The 23420-nt window shown below is 35.6% G+C and overlaps 1 protein-coding gene across 3 annotated transcripts; it reads left to right on the forward strand.

Moving 5' to 3' along the window:
• Positions 1-13155: 13155 nt before the first annotated feature.
• LOC109827217 (far upstream element-binding protein 1-like) lies at positions 13156-22745 on the forward strand. Of its 3 annotated transcripts, XM_020394183.1 has the most exons (9): positions 13156-13635; positions 14684-14877; positions 15826-16011; positions 16141-16236; positions 16301-16372; positions 16498-16614; positions 20201-20244; positions 21536-21686; positions 21777-21982. In XM_020394183.1, the coding sequence occupies exons 1-9, from the start codon at positions 13260-13262 to the stop codon at positions 21885-21887; spliced, it is 1347 nt and encodes a 448-aa protein (XP_020249772.1). In that variant the 5' UTR covers positions 13156-13259; the 3' UTR covers positions 21888-21982. The 3 variants fall into 3 exon arrangements, with proteins under 3 accessions (XP_020249772.1, XP_020249771.1, XP_020249770.1); XM_020394182.1 differs by lacking the exon at positions 20201-20244 and having other exon boundaries at positions 13157-13635; positions 21777-22745; XM_020394181.1 differs by lacking the exon at positions 20201-20244 and having other exon boundaries at positions 13157-13635; positions 21536-22745.
• The last annotated feature ends 675 nt before the right edge of the window (positions 22746-23420 follow it).

Below are 23420 nucleotides of genomic sequence, written 5' to 3' on the forward strand. Positions count from 1 at the left end.
AGGTAAGAAATCTAGAATATAATCCACTAACCAATTTCAATTACAAAATATAAACTATTCTCTTTTTATCATATTTCAACTTAGATTTATTAAGTATAGATTATCAAACCATTTAAGGAAAGTGTAACCTATCAAATTATCATCTAAGTTAAAATTACTATTCATAATAAGAATAACAACATGATAATAATCCTAGAATTCATAAGCATAACCTATCAAACTATTTAAGATGGGCATAGATTATCAAATTCTTCTTCTACCGATTAGTTCTCTAGTTGATTATCCTAAACATGAACATTTTAAGTGCAAGAGAAAAATTCATACAATATAAAAGAAATTAGACTAGTTTCATACAATTCTAAGATTCCTACAAGAATTAAATTCACATCTTAAGAAATAAAAACAAGAAAAAGAAGACTAATTACAAAATTAAAAAGAAAAGAAAAATCTAAACTATGAACAAGAAATAAATCTAATTACAAAGAAAATAAAAATCTAAACTACAAAATAAATTGCAGAAATTAAATGCAAGAAAAATAAATCTACTCTACAAATTAAAGTGCAAAAAGAAAATAAAAAAGACAAGAAAGTAAATCTATACTACAAGCATGAATTTAAATCTAACTAATAAGCAATAATAAAGAAATTACTAAAAAGAAATAAAAGAGAAAAGAAATGCAAACATTCAAATTGCTCTTCATCTCCATCCTCATCATTCAACAAAGAGGAAAAAGAACAAATTTAAAGAGGAGAAAAATTATTTTTATTAATTGTAACTAAATTTACATTTTTTGGAAGGCCTTCTCAATTAAGAGTAGCACTCCTCTCCAAAAAGAGTTATAAAATTTTTCACACCATTAACCCCACACTCTCTACCCCTATTTATAGTAATCTTCAATGAATATGAGCCATTGGATTTGTCTTGAGCCCCAAGCAACAATCTCCACCTTTGAATTTGCTTTTTGTTCTTCTCTAGCCCAACATAAGAGGCCCATATGATTTATTTGATTTTCAAAAGAAAATCAAAATCCAAAAATAAATCAAGTTGCAGCAGCAAAGTGAAGTCCGGTCCATATGCCCAAGTCCGGTCATGAAGCAATCCAATGGCATATGATTCATTTTGATTTTCTTTTGAAAATCAAAATCCATTTCTTTGGCCCATTCAAAGGCCAGCTGCAACGGGCCCATTGATGTTTGCATCCAACAACCGGTCCATAATGATTCATTTGATAAAAATCAAAAAGCAAGTCCGGCCTTTGATCAACTCTGCACAGTTCGGCCCATATGAGAGCTCCAATTGAATTCGGTCCATGAGAAAAAAAAAATGAAAATCCCCATCTCATCAGCAGGTCTGGTCTCCATAGCAAAAAATATCAAAGCTGCAGCGTATCAAGTCCATTCTTGTAATCTTTGCATCCAAGTCCATTCATTCCAACTTTTTGCATCCAAGTCCATTCCAACTCTTTGGTGTAGTCATTTTTTGATGGGCTTTGGGCCTTTTAAAATTCAAATATTTCACTTTGGCTTCTTGAATTTCTCTTATTTCTTCATTTACTCAAGGGCCTTTGTTGAGAGATGGGATTTTTGGGATTTATTCTTCATTAACCTGTAATTAAAGATAAAAGCAATTATTAGTGGTATATTTATTCATATAAAATAGATAATGAAGGTATAAAATTGTAATAAAATGTGATTATCAAATACCCCCACACATAAACTTTTTCTAGTCCTCTAGCAAAGAAAAGAAAATCCTAACTCACTTTCGTAGGAATCGCGGTTGTATTTAGCGCATACAACAAGCCTTTAAACCCCTAGGTTACCCTAGTGGACGAGTTATAGTCTCGTGAGGGTTTGCAGTGAATATACCCACAAAATTCGGTCAACTTGCCAAGTTAAATAAGTCAGTAAATAACAGATTTTCCTTGATATATTTAAACATTCTAATTGAAGCTAGTTAATAATCAAGAAAACGTTTTTATATATAACTCCAATGTAAATCCCCTAGAAAATCTTTTTCATTATAGCAATACAAAACCAAGTCAAATCTTAGAAATTTAATTAAAAAGTTTTGAAAAGAACATGACAACTCTTTGTTTTAAATAACTTTCAAGTCTCTTGATCAAAAATTGTTTTTCAAAACCATATATACAAAACAACAATATATATATAAAAAAATGGTTAGTGTTATATGTATATAATAAATTTTTTTCCCACTCTTTAATTCTTGGTGATTGTTTTCTATTTTAACGGGCTTTCTAAGTGACCATTTAATGAGTTTTGGGCCAATGAATCCCAACCCATTTGGGCTTAGGTCATTAAGTATAGAGATACTCATTGGGCTTAATTACTCATTCAACTTAGGCTTTATAAGATAGAATCACCTTGAATTTAAGATTTTTTTTGTGCCCATTTTTCGCACTCTTCTTTTATAAGGTTAGTTTTTTTATAATATATATATGTGTAAGTATATATAGTCTTGAAAAAAAATGTGTAAATCAAGATAACTTAAAAAAAATATTTTCAACTCTAAGTAAAGCATGCAAAAATTTCATTATTTTTAATTAAAAATCTAAGGTAAGACTTAAGTAAAGTATACTACTTGAAAAATTATTTCTTAAGAATTTTATTTGGAGTTATCATAAAAGGTGAACTTGAATATGTCACTAACTAGGGATTAGAAAATTTAAAATCTATTAATTAAATCAATTATTACTTAACTCTATTAATTTGGCAAGTGACAATATTTTTATAATTTTTTTAACAAAAAGAAAGAAAAAAGCAACTAAAAAGGTAAAATAAAGAGGAAAATATGTATTTCTCACCCCCACACCTAAATTTTTGCATTGTCCTCAATGAAATTCGCTGAAGCAAAATTCGCTGAAGCATAAAGTAAAGCAGATAAAATTAAAGAACTTACAGTTGTTTGGTTGACAATGATGATAAGGATCTGCAATTACTGTTAGTATGAGGATGAAGAAATCAAATAAAAGGAAAATTGTAAGTAATTTTCTTTTTTTTCTATGTTACTTATTCAAATTTTTGTTATGTTTTTTTATTATAGATAATGAGGTTCATGAAGAACCAACACCTCTTCCTCTCCGAGCGTAGAAAATTCTAAAAATGGTTTCAGACGTTGACCATTTATTTTAAAAATGTTACCATTTTTAGGATTTTCTATCTCGACAGCTCCATGTGAAAAAACCTGTTTGACAAAAAATGGACCTGTCCATCTTGATCTCAATTTTCCCGGAAAAAGATGCAATTTTGAATTGTACAATAAAACTTTCTGTCCTGGAGAGAATGAAAAAATTTTGTTTTCTCTTTGTAAATTTTTGAGTTTATGTATGCATCATTTCTAATTTCTTCCAACTCATTTATTTGGAGCAATCTGTTCTTACCTGCCGAGTCTGAGTCAAAATTTAGCTGTTTTATCGCCCACATTGCTCGATACTCCAACCCCACTGGTAGGTGGCAAGCTTTCCCAAACACTAATCTGTATGGTGACATCCCCAAATTGGCCTTAAAAGCTGTTCTATACGCCCACAGAGCATCACATAATTTTACAGACCAATCTTTTCTGTTATGATTAACTGTTTTTTCTAAGATTTGTTTGATCTGCCTGTTTGTGACCTCTACTTGTCCACTGGTTTGGGGGTGATAAGGAGTTGACAATTTGTGTGTGATTGAATATTTCCTCATCAAAGCCTCGAAAGAACGGTTACAGAAATGTGTACCGTTATCACTGATGATCGCTCGAGGTACTCCAAACCGGGCAAAAATGTTCTCTTTCAAAAACTTGACAACGACCTTGTTGTCATTAGTTTTGCAAGCTACCGCCTCAACCCATTTTGACATGTATTCAACGGCTACTAGAATGTAGACATTTCCAAAGGAATTTGGAAATGGTCCCATGAAATCGATACCCCACAGATCAAAAAGTTCAACGGATAAAATGGGTTGTAAAGGCATCATATTTCTCCTAGTGACCTTCCCTAAAAGCTGACAGCGGTTACAGGTTTTGCAAAACTCGAATGAATCCTTGAAGAGAGTGGGCCAATACAGCCCAGATTGGAGAACTTTTTCAGCTGTTTTTCTCGGGCCAAAGTGGCCCCCACAGGCTTGCTCATGACAAAAGGATAGAACACTCCTAGTTTTTTCCGTGGGAACACACCTCCTAAAGATCTGGTCAGGACAGTATTTGAACAGATATGGATCATCCCAGTAAAAGTATTTTACTTGGGAGAGAAAACGGGATCTATCCTGTTTGGACCAATGAGAAGGGATCTGGTTCATGACTATGTAGTTCACAATGTCAGCGAACCAGGGAACAGATTGGATTTCTAGGAGTTGTTCATCTGGAAAATGTTCATTGATTGGAACGGTTGATGTTGGTGCATTTGGGAGTCGAGAGAGGTGATCTGCTACGGGGTTCTCTGTTCCCCTTCTGTCAAGAATTTGAATGTCAAACTCTTGAAGAAGGAGAATCCATCTAATGAGCCGTGCTTTAGCATCCTTTTTGGTCAAAAGATACTTTAGTGCGGCATGATCAGTGAAAACTTTGGTTAAGGAACCGATGAGGTAGGACCTGAATTTTTCTAAGGCAAAGACTACAGCTAAAAACTCTTTCTCTGTGACAGAGTAGTTTTGCTGGGCATCATTCAGAGTCCTACTGGCGTAGTAGATCACATGCGGTTTTCCATCAAACCGTTGTCCTAAAACAGCTCCAATTGTAGAATAAAACAGCTCCAATTGTAGAATCGGATGCATCACACATCAGTTCGAATGGTAAGGTCCAGTCCGGTGCATGAATGATAGGAGCTGTGATTAGCTCCTTTTTTAGATATTCAAAAGCTTTGAGGCAGTCGGGAGAGAAGACAAATGATGTATCCTTGGCTAAGAGATTGGTCAAGGGTCTAGCAATCTTGCTGAAATCCTTGATGAAACGTCGGTAAAAACCAGCATGACCAAGAAACGATCTGACATCTTTGACAGTTTTTGGAGGAGGGAGATTGGAAATGAGATCTACCTTAGCTTTGTCCACTTCGATTCCCCTATTGGAAACTACATGTCCTAAGACAATGCCTTGTTTGACCATGAAATGACATTTCTCCCAGTTGAGAGTCAGATTTTTCTCCCTACACCGTTCTAGGACCAGTTTAAGATGATGCAAACATTGGGAAAATGTGTCACCAAAAATGGAAAAGTCATCCATGAAAATTTTGAGAAATCGCTCTACCATGTCGGAAAAAATACTGATCATGCAACGTTGGAATATGGCCGGTGCATTGCACAGGCCAAAAGGCATGCGTCGGTATGCGAACGTTCCATACGGGCAAGTGAAGGTGGTTTTCTCCTGATCTTCAGGAGCGATAGGGATTTGATTGTAACATGAATATCCATCCAGGAAACAGTAGAACTCGTGTCCTGCTAAACGCTCTAACATTTGGTCAATGAACGGAAGAGGGAAGTGATCTTTCTGAGTGGCTAAATTGAGTTTTCGGTAATCAATGCAAACTCGCCATCCAGTTTGGATCCGAGTGGGAATCAGCTCATTAGCCCCATTTTGGATCACGGTGATCCCAGATTTCTTTGGAACAACTTGGACTAGACTCACCCATGAACTATCAGAAATGGGATAAATGATCCCATGATCGAGACATTTCAGAATGTCTTTCCTAACGGCTTCTTTCATCACTGGGTTTAACCTACGTTGAGCATCTCTAGTAGGTTTGGCATCATCTATCAAATGGATTCGGTGTTGAACAATGGTTGGACTAATCCCTTTGATATCAGCCATGGTCCATCCAATGGCTTCCCTATTCTCTCTTAAAACATCTAAGAGAGCTTCCTTTTGACTGATAGTTAAGTCAGAAGAAATGATAACTGGTAAAGACTCATTCTCCCCTAAGTAGGCATACTCTAGATTTTCGGGTAGAGGTTTGAGCTCTAACTTAGGGGGTTCCTCTACAGATGGGCGCAACTGGACTCAGGGTTCTATCTCCAAAGGTTCTCGTTGCCAGCCAACAGCAAAAACATGATTGACCAGCGGTTCTATCTCTAGTTCGTCATCAGAAATTTCCTCAATCATTAAATCATATGCATTCGTATCAGACTCACACTCTCCCTCTTGTTGTTCACTTGATATTCCTTGAATGAAATTCACTTCCATGGGCTCATCAGATGGATCACTAGGCTGTCTCCCTAAGTTGAAGATATTGAGGTCAACAGTCATATTCCCAAAAGATAGTTTCATCTGACCGGTTCTACAGTTTATCAAAGCATTTGAGGTGGCTAAGAACGGTCTTCCTAGAATGACGGGGATTTGACTTTTGAGATTGGAAACGGGCTGCGTTTCCAAGACAATAAAATCAACAGGGAAAATGAACTCTCCAACTTTGATCAGAACATCCTCTACCTCTCCTTTGGGAATTTTTACAGATCTATCAGCTAACTGTAGAGTGCATCTTGTCGGTTTAAGTTCTCCTACACCTAGCTGTTGATAGACTGAATAAGGAAGGAGGTTGACGCTGGCTCCCAAGTCTAGAAGTGCCTTATCAATGTGAGTGTTACCTATGACGTATGGAATTGTGGGACAACCAGGGTCCTTATATTTTAACGGCATAGGTTTTGAAAAAATTTCACTGAGGTTGGCAGCTAAGAAGACTTTCTTGGGGACGTTGGTGGTTCTCTTCTTAGTGCATAAGTCCTTCAAGAACTTTGCATAAGAAGGAATTTGTTCAATTGCATCTAGGAGAAGGATGTTGATCTTGATCTGTTTAAACATTTCTAGGATTTTCCCAACCTGCGGGGAGTTTTTCCTAGGTTTGAGTCTATCTGGAAAGGGGGCAACGGGCCTATACCTATCTAGATCAGGCTCAATCTCAAGTTCAGCATTTTGGTCATCGGAAGGAATTGCTTCATTGGAAGGAGTGTGTTGGATGGGAGAAGGGGTTTGATCCGGTGGCATTCTAACCTGATTGTCTATTTGTTTTCCTGATCTCAGAGTGTGAATTGCATTCAGTTGAGCTGGATTGTTGGAACTAGATCCAGTGTCTTTAGGGTTTGCAACAGGTTGACTAGAGAATTTTCCTTTTTCTCTCTCACCCACGGCATCGGCTAGTTGCCCAAGTTGGGTTTCTAACCGGGCTATGGCTTGAGTGTTCGAGTTGAGCACTTGGCCGGTGGTTTGCATGAATGAATTTAGAGTGGTGGATGATTGGGTCAACATGTTGGTAGTTTGTGTAGAAGCTTTGATCATAGCTTCTAAACCCTTTTCTAAGACACTTAAACGTTTGTCATGGTCAGAATTTGAAGGATTTGTAGGCTGGTGAGGATGAGGATGTTGGTTTGGAAAAGATGGGTTAGAAAAATTATTCGGTGTATTGAACGGGATAGCGTTTCCCCTCGGGAATTGCGGGTTTGACGCAGGAATGAAGTTTTGATTTCCGGGAGAGTTTCCTTGGTTCCAAGCAAAGTTGGGATGATTTCTCCAACCTGGATTGTAGGTTGGAGAAAATGGATCATTTCTAGGGCGCTGGAATGCATCGTTCATCTGTTCTAAAGCATGGTTGTTTCCTAGAAGAGGACATTCCTCTGATACGTGGGTAGGAGACTGACAGTTATGACATCCCGGGGCAGAAATATGATTGATTTGTGCCGGAGCTCGTTCCTTAACTTCTAAGGCTTCTAACCTCCGCATAATCGTCGCCATCTTTGCTTCAGAAGTAATGTTTGACTCCAGGGATAAACCACTAGACTTAGATTGGGGAACATATGAAACACTGTCATCACAGTTTTCCCACTGCATTGTTTTCTCGGATAAACTTTTTAGAAATTCCCAAGCTTCATCTGCGTTTTTCTCATAAAATCTCCCTGACACATCGATTCTAAAGATGTTTTTGAAGAATAGTCCAATCCTTCATATATGACTTGGCACAGTCGCCATTTTTCTAGACCGTGATGAGGACATTGGATTAAAAGATCTTTAAATCGGTCAAAGTATTTCCAGAATGGCTCTCCCGGGACAATTTTGAAATTCTGAATGCTGTTCCTAAGCTTTACCGTTTTGTGAATAGGGAAAAATTTCTTGAGAAAAACGGTGACAAATTCCTCCCAAGTTGAGATGGAATTTATCGGTAAGTTGTACAGCCATTTTTTAGCTTTGTCCTTAAGAACAAATGGAATAAATCTAAGCTTAATCGCATCTTCAGTTAATTCCCTCATTTTAATCACAATACATACTTCCTCAAATTCCGAGATAAATATATATGCATCTTCCGTTTCATTACCTAGGAATTTGGGAAGCATGTTTATGAAATGCGGTCTAAGCTCGAAATTTGCTCCATTTACTTCGGGGAGTCTTATGCAAGATGGAATTGCATTTCTGGTGGGGTAACATATATCCTGAAGAACTAGTTGATTTGCCATTTCTTGGATTGGTTCAACACGGATTAAGCGATGAAAATTATCCCGAACCCAAAATTGCATACACCAAAACAAAATTTTTTTTTAAAGAAAGAAATAAAATTAGTTTTTTTTAAAGGAAAGAAAGAAAGAAAATTAGTTTTTTTTATATGAGAAGATAAAGAAAAAGAAAAATCCTAACTAAAACAAATCAAGGCAATCACTTTTTAATCAACTCTAACTCTAGGGTTTAGCCTAACTCAACTAGACCAGCTCCTAACCAAAAACTCCTACATCCTACAGTGAAAAGATCAAAGTTTTACCCAGGTAGTTAGCCAGGTAAGGATAGTACTAGAGGGTGATCAAAGATCAATTAAGTACCTCTTTCCTTGCGGAGCGCTTTACGCAACCCCTAAACCTTGCCTTAGACACCAACTATTCTGAGAAAACTTAAACCGTTCACTTAAGGATTTCTTGTTCCTTATTGAGCTCGAATCCTTAGGGGCCAACGTCTAATGAGTTTTAGAAGGCTTGGGTTTGTGAAGTGAGGAATTAGTGATTTGTGGGCTAAGGAAAGGGTGATGAAATCCCTTACCTTATCTTGATTGGGGTTTTGCCCTTAAGAATGTTTTAAGTGTGTGTCAAATCAAGTGCTACAATCACTTTGGTGAATTCATACACTATATGAAATGCAACCCTAGAAATTAAAAACGACTAAAAAGGATGATAAAAAGAAAATCTTTTTTTTAATTATGGCCAACAACAATCAAATGTAAGAAGGGGGAAAATTGTTTGAGTTTATTATCTTGTTAGTTAATGTCCAAGTGAAAGATGAATTTTATTATGGTCAACAAAAATAAAATCTTTTTTTTTAAATCCTAATCGTCTCTAATTGTGAAGCTATCTAAAGAGGGTGGAATTGAAAACTAGAAAGATGACTTACCCGAAAGCAATGCTCCAAATTCTTGATCTTCAATCCAAGATTTTCAAGCTCCAAGCGGTTCCTTCACAAGAAAAATACACAAGTTAAAGAACCAAATTAATAAAATCCTATTTTAGCACCTTCCCCGACAATGGCGCCAAAAGCTTGATGCGGCATAATTATGTACCAAAATTGCAAGTGCACAATTTATCAAGTTATAGTATAAAAAATATCGATCCCACGAGGAAGGTGATTTTAAGAGATTATTAGAAATGGTTCTTATGTTTTGTGCGTGATAATTAGGAATAAAGAATAAGTGTGATTATGATGAGTGGTTGTTTTGATTTATGTGCAAGAGATAATAAATTGAATTTTAGAGAAGAAAGAATCAAAGAATAAATGAAATCACAAGGCAAAAAATATGAATTAATAAAATCGAGAAATAAAACTAAGAATGAAAAGAAAATTTAAGAAAGTCAAGATGGAGGATTCAAAAGAGGTAAGAAATCTAGAATATAATCCACTAACCAATTTCAATTACAAAATATAAACTATTCTCTTTTTATCATATTTTAACTTAGATTTATTAAGCATAGATTATCAAACCATTTAAGAAAAGTGTAACCTATCAAATTATCATCTAAGTCAAAATTACTATTCATGATAAGAACAACAACATGATAATAATCCTAGAATTCATAAGCATAACCTATCAAACCATTTAAGATAAGCATAGATTATCAAATTCTTCTTCTACCGATTAGTTCTCTAGTTGATTATCCTAAACATGAACATTTTAAGTGCAAGAGAATAATTCATACAATATAAAGGAAATTAGACTAGTTTCATATAATTCTAAACTTCCTACAAGAATTAAATTCACATCTTTAAGAAATAAAAACAAGAAAAAGAACTAATTACAAAAATAAAAAGAAAAGAAAAATCTAAACTATGAACAAGAAATAAATCTAACTACAAAGAAAATAAAAATCTAAACTACAAAATACATTACAAAAATTAAATGCAAGAAAATAAATCTATTCTACAAATTAAAGTGCAAAAAGAAATAAAAGATAAGAAAATAAATCTACACTACAAGCATGAATTTAAATCTAACTAATAAGCAATAATAAAGAAATTACTAAAAAGAAATAAAAGAGAAAAGAAATGCAAACCTTCAAATTGCTCTTCATCTCCATCCTCATCATTCAACAAAGAGGAGAAAGAACAAATTTAAAGAGGAGAAAAATTATTTTTATTAATTGTAACTAAAGTTACAATTTTTGGAAGACATTCTCAATTAAGAGTAGCCCTCCTCTCCAAAAGGAGTTACAAAATTTTTCACACCATTAACCCCTCACTCTCTACCCCTATTTATAGTAATCTTCAATGAATATGAGCCATTGGATTTGTCTTGAGCCCCAAGCAACAATCTCCATATTTGAATTTGCTTTTTGTTCTTCTCTAGCCCAACATAAGAGGCCCATATGATTTATTTGATTTTCAAAAGAAAATCAAAATCCAAAAATAAATCAAGTTGCAGCAGCAAAGTGAAGTCCGGTCCATATGCCCAAGTCCGGTCATGAAGCAATCCAATGGCATATGATTCATTTTGATTTTCTTTTGAAAATCAAAATCCATTTCTTTGGCCCATTCAAAGGCCAGCTGCAACGGGCCCATTGATGTTTGCATCCAACAACCGGTCCACAATGATTCATTTGATAAAAATCAAAAAGCAAGTCCGGCCTTTGATCAACTCTGCACAGTCCGACCCATATGAGAGCTCCAATTGAATTCGGTCCATGAGAAAAAAAATAAAAATCCCCATCTCATCAGCAGGTCCGGTCTCCATAGCAAAAAATATCAAAGCTGCAGCTTATCAAGTCCATTCTTGTAATCTTTGCATCCAAGTCCATTCATTCCAACTTTTTGCATCAAAGTCCATTCCAACTCTTTGGTGTAGTCATTTTTTTGATGGGCTTTGGGCCTTTTAAAATTCAAATATTTCACTTTGGCTTCTTGAATTTATCTTATTTCTTTATTTACTCAAGGGCCTTTGTTGAGAGATGAGATTTTTAGGATTTATTCTTCAATAACCTATAATTAAAAATAAAAACAATTATTAGTGGTATATTTATTTATATAAAATAGATAATGAAGGTATAAAATTGTAATAAAATGTGATTATTAATAAACTGTGCTTAATGAGAACTGATAGTATCTTCTATAGACTGACATCTCATTAGCATCTCAAACTTCTGTGGAGCTAACACCATTGCCTTCTTCTGATGTTGGAAGTCTGCATGGTCTTTAAGAATGGAGCTGATTTGGTCTTCTTGTTATTGTTTCAGGTGATTCAAGAACTCACAAAGCAAGACTTTCTGAACCGATGGGAGAAAACTACAAAAGAAATACAAAGTGAAAGTGTATAAGCATTAGAAAGAAACTCTCATTTGAATCAGATGTAAAAATCTTAAAGTAATGCGAGAGCAACTTAAGCATGACAATGTGTAATGACGAAATATTAACTTTTGTTGGTTTGTATTTGTTGGATATTTTGGATCTCTAGTTTGTTGAATGTTATATGCAATATTTAAAGTTTCTATTTTATTTATTGTTTTGGTTAGTGGTGGACGAGTTTACAAAATTTTATTGATGAATGATATCAGTTATTTTTATGGTGATTATTAGGTCAACGTAGTACTGACATTACTGTATTTGAGATTTTAATGTATTTTATCTAGATGTCAAGTTAGTTGGATATGTGATATACTATTTGAGGTATTTATTTCCACCAATTTCGATGCAAACCTTATGTAATTTAAGTATTTTATTTCTAAATTATCTTCGAGCTACAATTTTAGTTTAGAAATTAGAATTCTACTAGTTGGCAAACAATCCAATTGAAATTTTTAAAATTGAAATTCTAAAGTTTGCCAAACATGAATTTCAAATTGAATTCTGAAATTCAAATTTGGATGTTTCCCAAACGAAGGATTTGAATTTGAAATTCTGGATTTCAAATTTTAGAATTAAATTCTGGAATTTGAAATCAAATCCTCGAATCCAAACACAACCTTGAGGATTTTCAAAGTCTTGGAGAGGAGCCGTTAGTTGTAAATAGCTTAGGGGACAATGCATGGGTATCAATTGGAGAAGAAAGTAGTTCAAAGTTGAGTTTGTTTTGGTTTGCGTTTAAACCACTTCGACCCAGGTTTGTGTTTCAATTAACTAGAAGAGAAGGGTACGGTGGGTAAGCTCTGCCGAAAAGTTAGTTTGGAAGGAAATTTCACCTCATTTATAGAGGAATTTTCAAAACAATTCCGTTTACACTTTTAATCACAAAAAGACCCGTTTTCAACTTAATTTCAGAAACCGACCTGGTTTCAGCCTCAGCGCTGAAACCAGGTCGGTTTTTGAAAAAAAATTTCGAAGCTTCACGGGAGTTGAACTCCCGTGAAGTTTAGTAAGCTTTACTAAACTTCACGGGAATTCAACTCCCGTGAAATTTCATAGTTCAAAAATTCTAAAAAAAAATTTTTGAACTATGAAACTTCACGGGAGTTGAACTCCCGTGAAGTTTAGGGATTTTTTTTTCAGAAACCGACCTGATTTCAGTGATGAGGCTGAAACCAGGTTGGTTTCTGAAAATAAGTTGAAAACGGATCTTTTTTTGGGATTAAAAATCCAAAGATGACCGTTTTGAAAATTTGTCCCCTCATTAACTGTGGCTAGTTACCCACGGGGACTTGGCAGCAATTTCAATAATATGTGGGACTAATACAAAATGTTGGGACGTAATAAGGTACATATAGGGGGGGAGTACCCAATTTCACCGATCACATACGATACGATATTAACCCCACAAATCTAAAACCCTAACCCTAGCCCCAAACATCTTTCCATCTCCCTCCCAAAACCAAAGCTCTCTCCAATGGCGGAAGAAACAGCAACACCGACTACAACAGCGGTAGAGACCTCTCCGGTGGCGGAATCAGCGATCCCGCCTCCAGAAGAGCCAACCCTAAACAAACCTACCGAAGCTCCTCATGAAGAGGAAGAGGTAAAAGGACCGAAAGATGTCGTCTCTGCTGAGCCATCGGAGACGAGCGACGCCGTTCCGTTGGCCTCAGATCATAAGAGGAAGTTGGAGGATATCAAAGGCGAAGACGAGAAGGAGGAGGAGGAAGAAGACGGCGATGTCAAAGCGAGCGAGAAGAAGGATGGGAATGAGACGAAGGTTGTGGAGCCTGAGGATGCTGGCGATTCTAAGAGGCAGCGAGTTGAGGGTGGAGGTGTCGATGGATTGGGTAATTTCTTCAGCTGATCTGTTTCATTTCATCTCCTTGCTATTCTTGGATACTTGATTAGGGTTTTGATTAAGTATTCTTTTTTAAAGATTTGATGCTTATTTATTCATTTGGTTTATTTAAGGATCTGATGCGGACATTAAGCTACATCAGAAGATGGGATCTTGCTATTTTGTTTTGGTGTCATCCATAATTAATCATAGGGTGGACAGAAATTTCAGAAGATTTACATTGTGTTTTGATTATTGTTTCTTTGATGCCCTCCTTCTCTATTATTGTTCATCTATGATTTCTATGTTAGGCATTTGGAATTCTTTTCTGTGTTCTAAATCACATTTCATGAAACATGCATGCTAGTACTTAACTCTGAGAATTAGCTGATGTACTAATGTTACTCATTTCTCTTCTTGGCATCATAACTAGCCAAATAAGCCCACATTTCTAAACAATATCCCCGCATGTTTCCTCTGGCTCTTTTTTATTTCTGTTTAATGTTTAATTTGAGCCACAGTCCATTAAGCGAACATTATAATGTACTTCAATAATCTCTTTACAATGTTAATAATTGAAATTATCTGTATTAAGTAGTAGTTTCGAGCTTTCTTAGCTTACCCCTGCTACTGGCGTTGTGGGTTTGGAGAACATGAGTTAGTCTGTATACGGCTTCATGTGTGTACAAGCAATGAACTCATCATGCTTATTGAAGTTGTATATAGTATTAAATAAACCCTGTGAACTCAATATTAACTTGATACGAGCTTGTGACTTAGGTTGCAAGGTTTTAATGGTTTCACCGCCTTTTCCAATAATCGCCTCCGACTGTATATTAAAAATTTTAATAAATAAAAGCAGAGGGAGCTTGTAACAGGACACTTCACAAAAGAAATATTTTACTGGCATTTCATGCCCCTCAGAACCAGATTGTGCAGCACCAAAACCATGGGCAGCTAGTGCAGGGAACCTTCTGCAACAGGACACCTCACAATTTTTTTTTTTACTTTTCAACTGGGCAAATTTTTTATATCCATTGCTTTTTTGCTTTACTTAGGTGTAGAGGGAAGTCAAGTTGTTCAGAAAGAAGAAGATCCATCCCTGGCGAATGGCCAGCTTCCTTACACAGAGAATGTTGAGCCTGGATCTGTTGAAACTGTTCAAAAATCTGCTGAAGATGTTGCTCAACCAGGAACTCTTCCTTCTGCAGAACAAGACAGCTCACGAAAAATTGAAATCCCTAACAGTAAGGTGCTTGATTATACAACTTTCCCCCACTTCTTTTAACTTATTGGTCCAGTGTGTTAACATGTGAAATTCACGTTAGTGAAGTTATTCCAGGCTTCCATCTAAGAGTTGACAAACAAATCTTTGGGATTAATTTTTGCTTATTTTGCATAACTTTCAAGTGAGCATCCTGCGTGTTGCCATAGAATTTTGTGTATTTAACAACTAAGAATAATTATCTTTGTACCTACTTTCTAATTTTTCTCTGTTGTAGTTTAGGATCCTGCCTTTTTATCCACTTGGTAACTAACACCTGTTCTTTTAAGCCTTCTTGTTTAGTGCTACTTAGTAATGTTATGCTTTAGCTTTCTTTTAACAATAGCAAGTTGAATTAAACCTGAACTCCATCAAGACTAAGATATTTACCTGAAATATGTTGAACTTGCGGTTTATTATTTACTAGCAAAATGTGCAAAATCCTTGGGAGTTCGTTGAACATAACAATGGACAAGAGGTGGTTTTTGATTTGAAGGAGATCAATACCAATCACAAGTTGGCAGAAAGCTTGCCACCGTGTTGTTAAGATTTTATCTGCTTTGCTGATTTTACTTATTTGCCATTGAAACGTTTCTTTCGGGTAACACTTTGAAGTGAACAGAAGCTAAAGAATAGCTATAATTATGTTGGAAAAACCTCCAAAAATTTCATATGTTAACAGATGCCTGAGATATGCCAGTGGGATCCTATGAATGGTCCCTATGATGCTGCAACATGCAAACTTTGATGAATATAAAAGAACCCAAAAAAAAAAGATAAAAGAGGTTACAACAGATTCATATTGCATTTCAGAACTTAAAATAATGTGGTAGCTTCTGGCTGCAGTGAATTTTTAATTTTTCTTATATTTTTCATGCTTCGGTACATGAAGTTGCATTATGTTTCCTCTGATTATGAATTGTACCTCTTATACAGGTGGGTGCCCTTATTGGTAAAGCAGGGGAGACAATCAGGCTATTGCAAAGCAATTCAGGGGCAAGAATTCAAATAACAAGAGATGCTGAAGCTGATCCGAGTTCATCTTCACGACCCGTTGAACTAATTGGAACTCTAGAAAATATCAATAAGGCGGAACAAATGATAAAGGATGTCATAGCTGAGGTTTATTGACTATGAGAATCTAATTGTCGTCTAATACTTGCATGTTTCTCTTACAGACTACTTCGCTTTTATCTCTGATTGTTGTTGGGTTATGTCCATGCAATTTCTAATTGTGGTTTATGCCTTTAGGCTGTTGCAGGAGGTTCTCCTGCATTAGTTGCCCGGGGATTCGGTGCTGCACAATCTAGTTCTGAGGTGCATGAGATGCAAGTCCCAAATGAAAAGGTGAATTTTGTCTGCTTATCATTATTACTCTCTGCTTTTACTTACTAAGGATTTTATTGTCCAGGTGGGAGTGATAATTGGAAAAGGTGGTGAGACCATTAAAACCTTGCAAACTAAGTCACAAGCTCGTATCCAGGTAAGATTGACTTTGAATGATTCATTTAAGCAAGAAAACAGTCTCTTGTTATTCTTGCAGATTGTAGCTTGTAACACTTTACCTAGTAACACTTTACCTAGTAATCTTATCTCAATATTCCGTAGATTATACCACAACATCTTCCTGAGGGTGATCTTTCCAAGGAAAGAACAGTACGCATAACTGGAAACAAAAAACAAATTGAATCGGCAAAAATAATGATCATGGAAGTCATGAACCAGGTATATTTGTTTTACTGTTATATTGGTTTGCTGTGACTTAGTATCTGCGTTAAATATTTTATTGTTTTGAAGAAATATTCAAACATCTGCCAACTTATAGATGGGTTCCTTACTTGAGAGATGGTGTGCGCATGTGGGGGCTGTTACATGCATGTGTTGTATTTGACACATATTAGTTACCAATATGTCATGTACATTTTGTATCATTGTTGTCTTTCATGTTTCTATTGTTTAACAAATATTTTGCTACTAGCTGCTGGGTCTCACAGAGTAACATAAAAAATTGAGAGGATAGCTATTTCTTGAACTAAAGAAAGTTCTGTCTGTTCTGAAAAAAATACAGGCTTCACATGAACCATCTGGAAGTCTAACGAAGTCTGACGCATCTCATAGATGGAGTGCTATTTTGAGAGCTTCAGACTGATGTATCTGTATTTCTGGTTTTATATAGTAAAAAAAAATATTCTGGTGACATCTAGTCATTTTACTGCAAGCAGGACATAATTGGAAATTCAGCCAGCAGAATTTTGAAGATAATAGCACTGAATCACAATAATGTGTTCTAGACTAGACATAATTGGAAATTCAGCTAGCAGAGCTTTTAAAGATAATAAGAGAAAGGAAGCACAATAATATGTTTTGTATCTATATCTGTACTACATATAAAAGAGGATTGCCTTGTCAAAACTTTTAATTTCCATTTTTGCCCTTTTAACTTTGATAATTCTCAAGTATGTCATTACTTGTAATTAATCATTCACTAACTATATATAACCTCTTATTAATTATACATTTCCTCACTTTTTCAAAACCTTTTGTCACACTATTATTGTATTATTTAATTATGTTATTTAATAGAAAATTTTTATCCCTGATTTATCTTCACATAATATTTATAATTCTAGAATAATTAAAAATAACAAAAATTCATTAGGCTTATGCCTTATAACTTTGGGTTTCACCTCTTATGGAGGACTACATGTTACCTTACAGCTTATTAGCCTCTCAAAAATATGATAATAGTATGAAAAAGAATTTGCATTTATTGTAATTGTAATAGTATTAATAGTATAATGATTTTAATAGTATTTTCAAATTATTAAGTTACACTATAATCTAATAATTATGCAATTTAGTAAATTATTTACTTATAGTGTAATAAACTAATTATTAAATAAAAATGTATTTACTAATAGTATTATAATTATGCCAAGTATAATATTATTATATTTTAAAGAGAAAAACTATTTAATATATTATAATTATTTTAATAAATTATGAATAAATTATAATAATTATCCAAACTATAATTGATCATACAATTATTTATATACACTTATATCGTACAATTTATTCATTTAAATAAAATTGTAATTGTTCATAATTTATATTGTACAAGTGATTTTATTTTTTTTGTAGCCAACAAAAAATGGAAAATATATAAAATAAAGCAGGTATGCTCTCATGCAAAGCACATGCACTATACTAGTTATCTGAAATATGAATGAACTCTGATTGTTCCTTGAACTACTTGGAATTCTGGCGAGCCTTGATAGCACTTTGTCTCTTAGAGGGAATGCTAAAATTTAGAGCCTCTACCTAAATACATCAGTATTTATGCTTTTATGAGGTTAAAAAAAACCGTCTGGTAGATTCCAGTCAGTTTTCTGCCAGCAGGATGGGATTGAAAATTTGACAGTTAGTTTAAAGCACTAACAAAGTATTATATTTTATCAGAAATACGACTCATTTCTGATTTTTTGCTTTAAGTTGTTGATGTTAATAATGCTTGTGAGTGTTACTGATGCCAAGAGGTACTGTAAAGTAGATTTGCATGCTTTTGGACGTCATTTTGCTAGGCTGTTAGGCTGATAGAGTGCTTATGCAAATGTCTGATAACTATAAGGGTGACTCCTCTGAAGAAATAGCAACCTGTGGGTTTAACAAATCTTTGTGTGCCATTCTTCAATCTTCATTTTTCTTTCACCATTGTACAGTTGCCGATTGCAAAATGTCAATAACTTTTCATCCTTGTATGCAAACATTTGATTGTTTCTTTCGCAAGAATGCTACTATGTATTTGCTCTTGAGCATAAACTAAATTAGCGTCTATTTTAGGGAGCTCATAATTCCAGTCTTTTGACCTGCAAATGATAACACAAATGTAGCTGTCAGAGTGTCGGAAATCATCCATTTAGTATTTTTCAAATTTTATTGGTAGTGGTAGATGTTCATGCTTGATTCTATTAGAGTTTGACTGCTGCTGTTGGATAAATGGTTTTCATTTGAGAAGACCAGTGGAGATTTGTAGTCTTTCGTTTAAATACAGGTATTGTAGGTTCTTATATTCACAATAAATCAGAAATGACAATTATCTTTCTTATTAAGGCAGTGTTGCTTTGTTGTTTCAAATCAATCATTATAAAGTTTCCGACACATGTAGTGTTCGTTGATCTGTTGTGGAAACATTTCCTTAACCTGAGGCTTTGCATCATTATATATAATTTTTTTTAAGCGTATGCATCGCGGAGGAAATATGTCACTGGGATGAGATAAGTCATGCAGCAAGATCAAGGTAAAGTATTACTTATCTAGATAATGGTTCCACCTCTTGCACCTTGTTTATAGTCTTATTCAGCTGTGAAAATATGTACTGTACCTCATGTGCTCTCTCTTAATATGGGCGAGCCTCTTCAATATTTTACATATTCATTAACCCATCAGTTGTCTTGGCTAACAGTAATCTTCTATTTAGCATTTGAGGTGCTTGTACAACGTATTTGGATTAATTGAATGTCTATACCTCATTTTTGCTTGTCATAAGATTTTGCGTGGAGTGCCAAGGGACACAAATTTCAATTAGATTGTATCTTTTAGTATTTACTTAAGTGCTATCTGACAGAATTAGGGGACAAGCTGTGTACATGCTGCATATATCACTCTGGTAATTTTACTTCATTCTAGTTTTTGCTGCTAGTGTATATTTGCAAGAAAAATATGTTTTCCAATGTGAAATAGTTTCCTATTTGTCACAATTCCTTAGATAAATGCACCTTTGCCTTTACTTCTCTTAACATCATCTATAGTTATACCTTTTAGATTCCTGAATAAATTCAGTAGACTATATAGTCCTCTTTAATGTTTTATGCCATCTTTTAAGTGGTTATTAATAGGAAAGAAAATATGAGTTGTTGAAATTTTGATCCATTATAAATAATGCTTATCAAGTTCTCTCTTGGGAAACTAGTGCTCGAGTGATCCAGATGTTATATTTTGCAACAACTGTATAATCTTGTTGAGTAGGAACTTTTTCAGTGGACATATTTCCTTGCATTTGCAGTATATCCATGGTGCAATTTGTGAATGAAATGATTGCCTGCCATGTAGAAAAATTTCTATTGAATGATTACATGCCGTAAGAATAATTGATTGACCTTGACACACCTTGATGATAGGCATGTGGCTTGTTCTCTGTTGTCCCGAGAAATGAGAGATTATTTGCATTCTTGCATGATCCCCTGACAATCACACATGGTTTATTATGCTGAAGATGCCAATTTGGCGTTGGTTGGATTGTATAATGCAGATGCAGCTTACCTTTCACATGGGGGTCAGCACTGGTTTCCTGGTGTAAGAACTCACTCTATTTCATACTCATCTACCAGAAGTGGGATTTCAGGCTTTACACATTGCAGAAATTTTCTAGTTGGTAAGACTGCTTTAATAAAAAATTAGTATGTCCATACAAGCAAAGTGATGACCTTGGTGTTCTAGTGATCTTTAACGCCCAGTGCTTGCCTCGTGTCTCTAGACTTTATTCATTCATTATTCATGGTGAAGCCATAGTTCTCTTTGCTTATGTGGTATGTATACTCAACCCCATGTGTGTTTAACTTTTTCATGATTTGGACACATTGATTGCCATTGTTGGTCAAATCCTTGCTTGTGTAGTTCGATATGACAAATTATACTGGCACCAAATGATCAAAATAATGTCAAAGATTACTGTTCTGTATGGACAGACATCTTCCTGATCTTGTTGCAAGCACATGTCTCGTGTGTTCAAAATCTGTCCTTTTTTGTAATTTGACTTAAACTCCTATTCTTATTCTTATTTAATGACTTGCGAAAATCCCTGTGCATCAACAGCTTTATCTTGTTATCTGCTGTCATGTTTGTGCTCCTTTGAGCGACAACTTCAATCAAGGATTCATGCATAGTAAACCATGGAACATGTAATTATTATCACCTTTGGAAAGGACCGATGCTGTTATATTTGTACTGATATTGGATCTATTCAATTTTTTGATATCGGAGTAACAGCTGAGAAGACTTTACAAAAAATTTTGTCGACATCATGCAAATCTGTTCTGTGAAATTATTCGTTTATATTTGTTACTTGAGCAACAAAACTTCTGTTAGTTTGCTTCCTGATTGGATAGTTGCAAGGAACTGTTTATTTGCTACCAATTCATTGTTTTCAATACATGTGCTTCCATCAGATGCAGGTTGTCTTACATGTGCTTTTGAATTATTGATGTTGTTTTACTTGTGATGTAAGCTTTCTAACTTTTAAGCACAGCAATCTTCGAGGCATGTGGTGTGTTATAATAGGTTAGGATAAAATTTGATATGCGGACTTTATGAAAATAGTTCCTTTATTAGCTTATCATTTAGTTTGATAAGTTATGTTTTCATTTCTGTTGTTTTAACATATAATCATGCAATTACTTCTGCATAATTGTATTTTTTTTGCTTCTCTAGTAATTGCAACTTGTTTATGTTGGTGCTTGTGTCTCGTTATTTATCTTCTTGCAGATGCTCCATTTACTGACAATCATACTGGGTCATAAAATTATTTGAAAAGTTTCTCCATTTTTGTTCTTTGTTTAGCTCAAGTTTATATGTATTTTTCGTGCAGATGCCTGGAAGGCCATCAAGTTTCTCTGCCGGGCATACCCAAAGCTATCATCCTCGTGGTCCTTCCACGCAACCTCAATGGGGTCCCCGTGGTCCGCATCCAGGCCAATCCCAAATGCAACAGGGAACTGCCTATGATTATCCTCAAAGAGGTACGTACCCGTCTCAAACCACACAGTATCCTCACCAGTCGAATGCCAGCAGCTACCCACAACAGCCTCCTCTGAGGAATCCTAGCGCAGGATGGGAACAGAGGCCTGCTGTTCCAGCTCAAACCCCTGGTGGCTATGATTACTACGCACAAGGGCAGGGAAATGGCATGGGAACTCAACAACATAACTCTGCTCCTGTGAACTACTATGGTCAGTCTCAAGCTTCAGGTTACAGCCAGCACCCAAATCCATATCCACAGTCTGGCCCTCCTCAACAGAGCTATGGAGGACATGGGTACAATGACCCCAACTACTATAACCAAGCACCAACACAGCAGATGTATGGTCAGCAACAGCAGCCAGTCAGCTCGCAGCCAGGCTTTTATCCCCAACAAGCCAACCCTACGCCACAGGCTACTTACGCCCAACAACCGCCTTATAGCAAGCCTGCTGCATATACTGGAGCACCTCAGTCTTATGGTCCACCATCAGGAGGACCCACCCAGCAGCCGTACCCATCAGCTCAGAATTATGGGCCGACATCTGGGTACTCCCAACCAAGCAGCCAAGTTGCTCCAAACTATGTGCAAGGTGGGCAACCACCTCCGGCCTACAGCCAGCCAAGTGCACAATCTGGTGGTTATGGACAGTATCCGGCGACACAGCCTGCTGCTTATGGAGAGCAACCTGCATCTAATGCCAACTACGGCTACCAAGCGGGACCCACTGATGCAGCTTATGCTAACAATGCCCCTCCAGCAGCAAACCCGGTAACCTATGATCAGTCGATGGCTCCTCAGGCAAGTTATGCCAGTGCACCGGTTAGCTATGCGAAAGGTGTATCCCCTCAACCAGGAGGATATGGGTGGCAAGCATGACTTAAGTCTTAAAAGATCTCTGCATGCTGTTGTCATTTTTGACATTGTAGCATTAAGAGCTGTTATTAGGTATTAGTCTGTAGTACGTGTCATGTTTCATTGTCGTTATGCTGCTTTTGAATTTTTCACTGGATTGTTTTAAATATATGAATATGTTGAATCGCCAATTCCTGTTTCTTTTTGTCCCTTATATTAAAATTGTTTTGCCATCAATGTCGGTCCTATTGATAATCAATGAAGTAGAAGCCCCAATCACATGAAACCTAGCTACATTTTCTTCTCTTCTCCGGATGGTTGTCCTCCTCAATCCCTGAGATAAAAAATGATGAGGGTTGAGGTTTTGGGTAAAGGTATTTTTGTATATAATCCATAAGTCAGCCAGACGCATCGACACACCCATCCTCTATAGATCAAGAATCCAACGGGATTCAAAAAATCTGTGGGAAACTCCTGCAAATCTAAAATTTCCATTATCAACTTTCTAAACTGGAGTCCTGACAAATTCTAAACCGGAGTCAAGACAAATTCTCATTGGAAATGAAATAAACTAAATTCTAAAATTTATGGTCCGTTTCAAGTATGATGGGAGGTTGTCGATACAATATTAACTAATGTAATTTTATCAATTCAATATGATACCGAGGATGGATTTCTCAGGTGAGTGAATTTTTTTTTTACATATGAACCTTGTCTTTACTTCAACAATGTCTTTGATTCAGGCATGTAATGGTTACCCTGTTATACATCATCCCTAGCGGGCCCGATGAATTAGTGCAAGACCATTTTGTTTCACAAGAATCACTTTAATTTTATGATACCCTACATGCATATCACAATTATTCTTATTAAACTCTCT

The sequence above is a fragment of the Asparagus officinalis genome, unplaced genomic scaffold (assembly GCF_001876935.1).
Source record: "Asparagus officinalis unplaced genomic scaffold, Aspof.V1 AsparagusV1_Un93, whole genome shotgun sequence".
Classification (NCBI taxonomy): Eukaryota; Viridiplantae; Streptophyta; class Magnoliopsida; order Asparagales; family Asparagaceae; genus Asparagus; species Asparagus officinalis.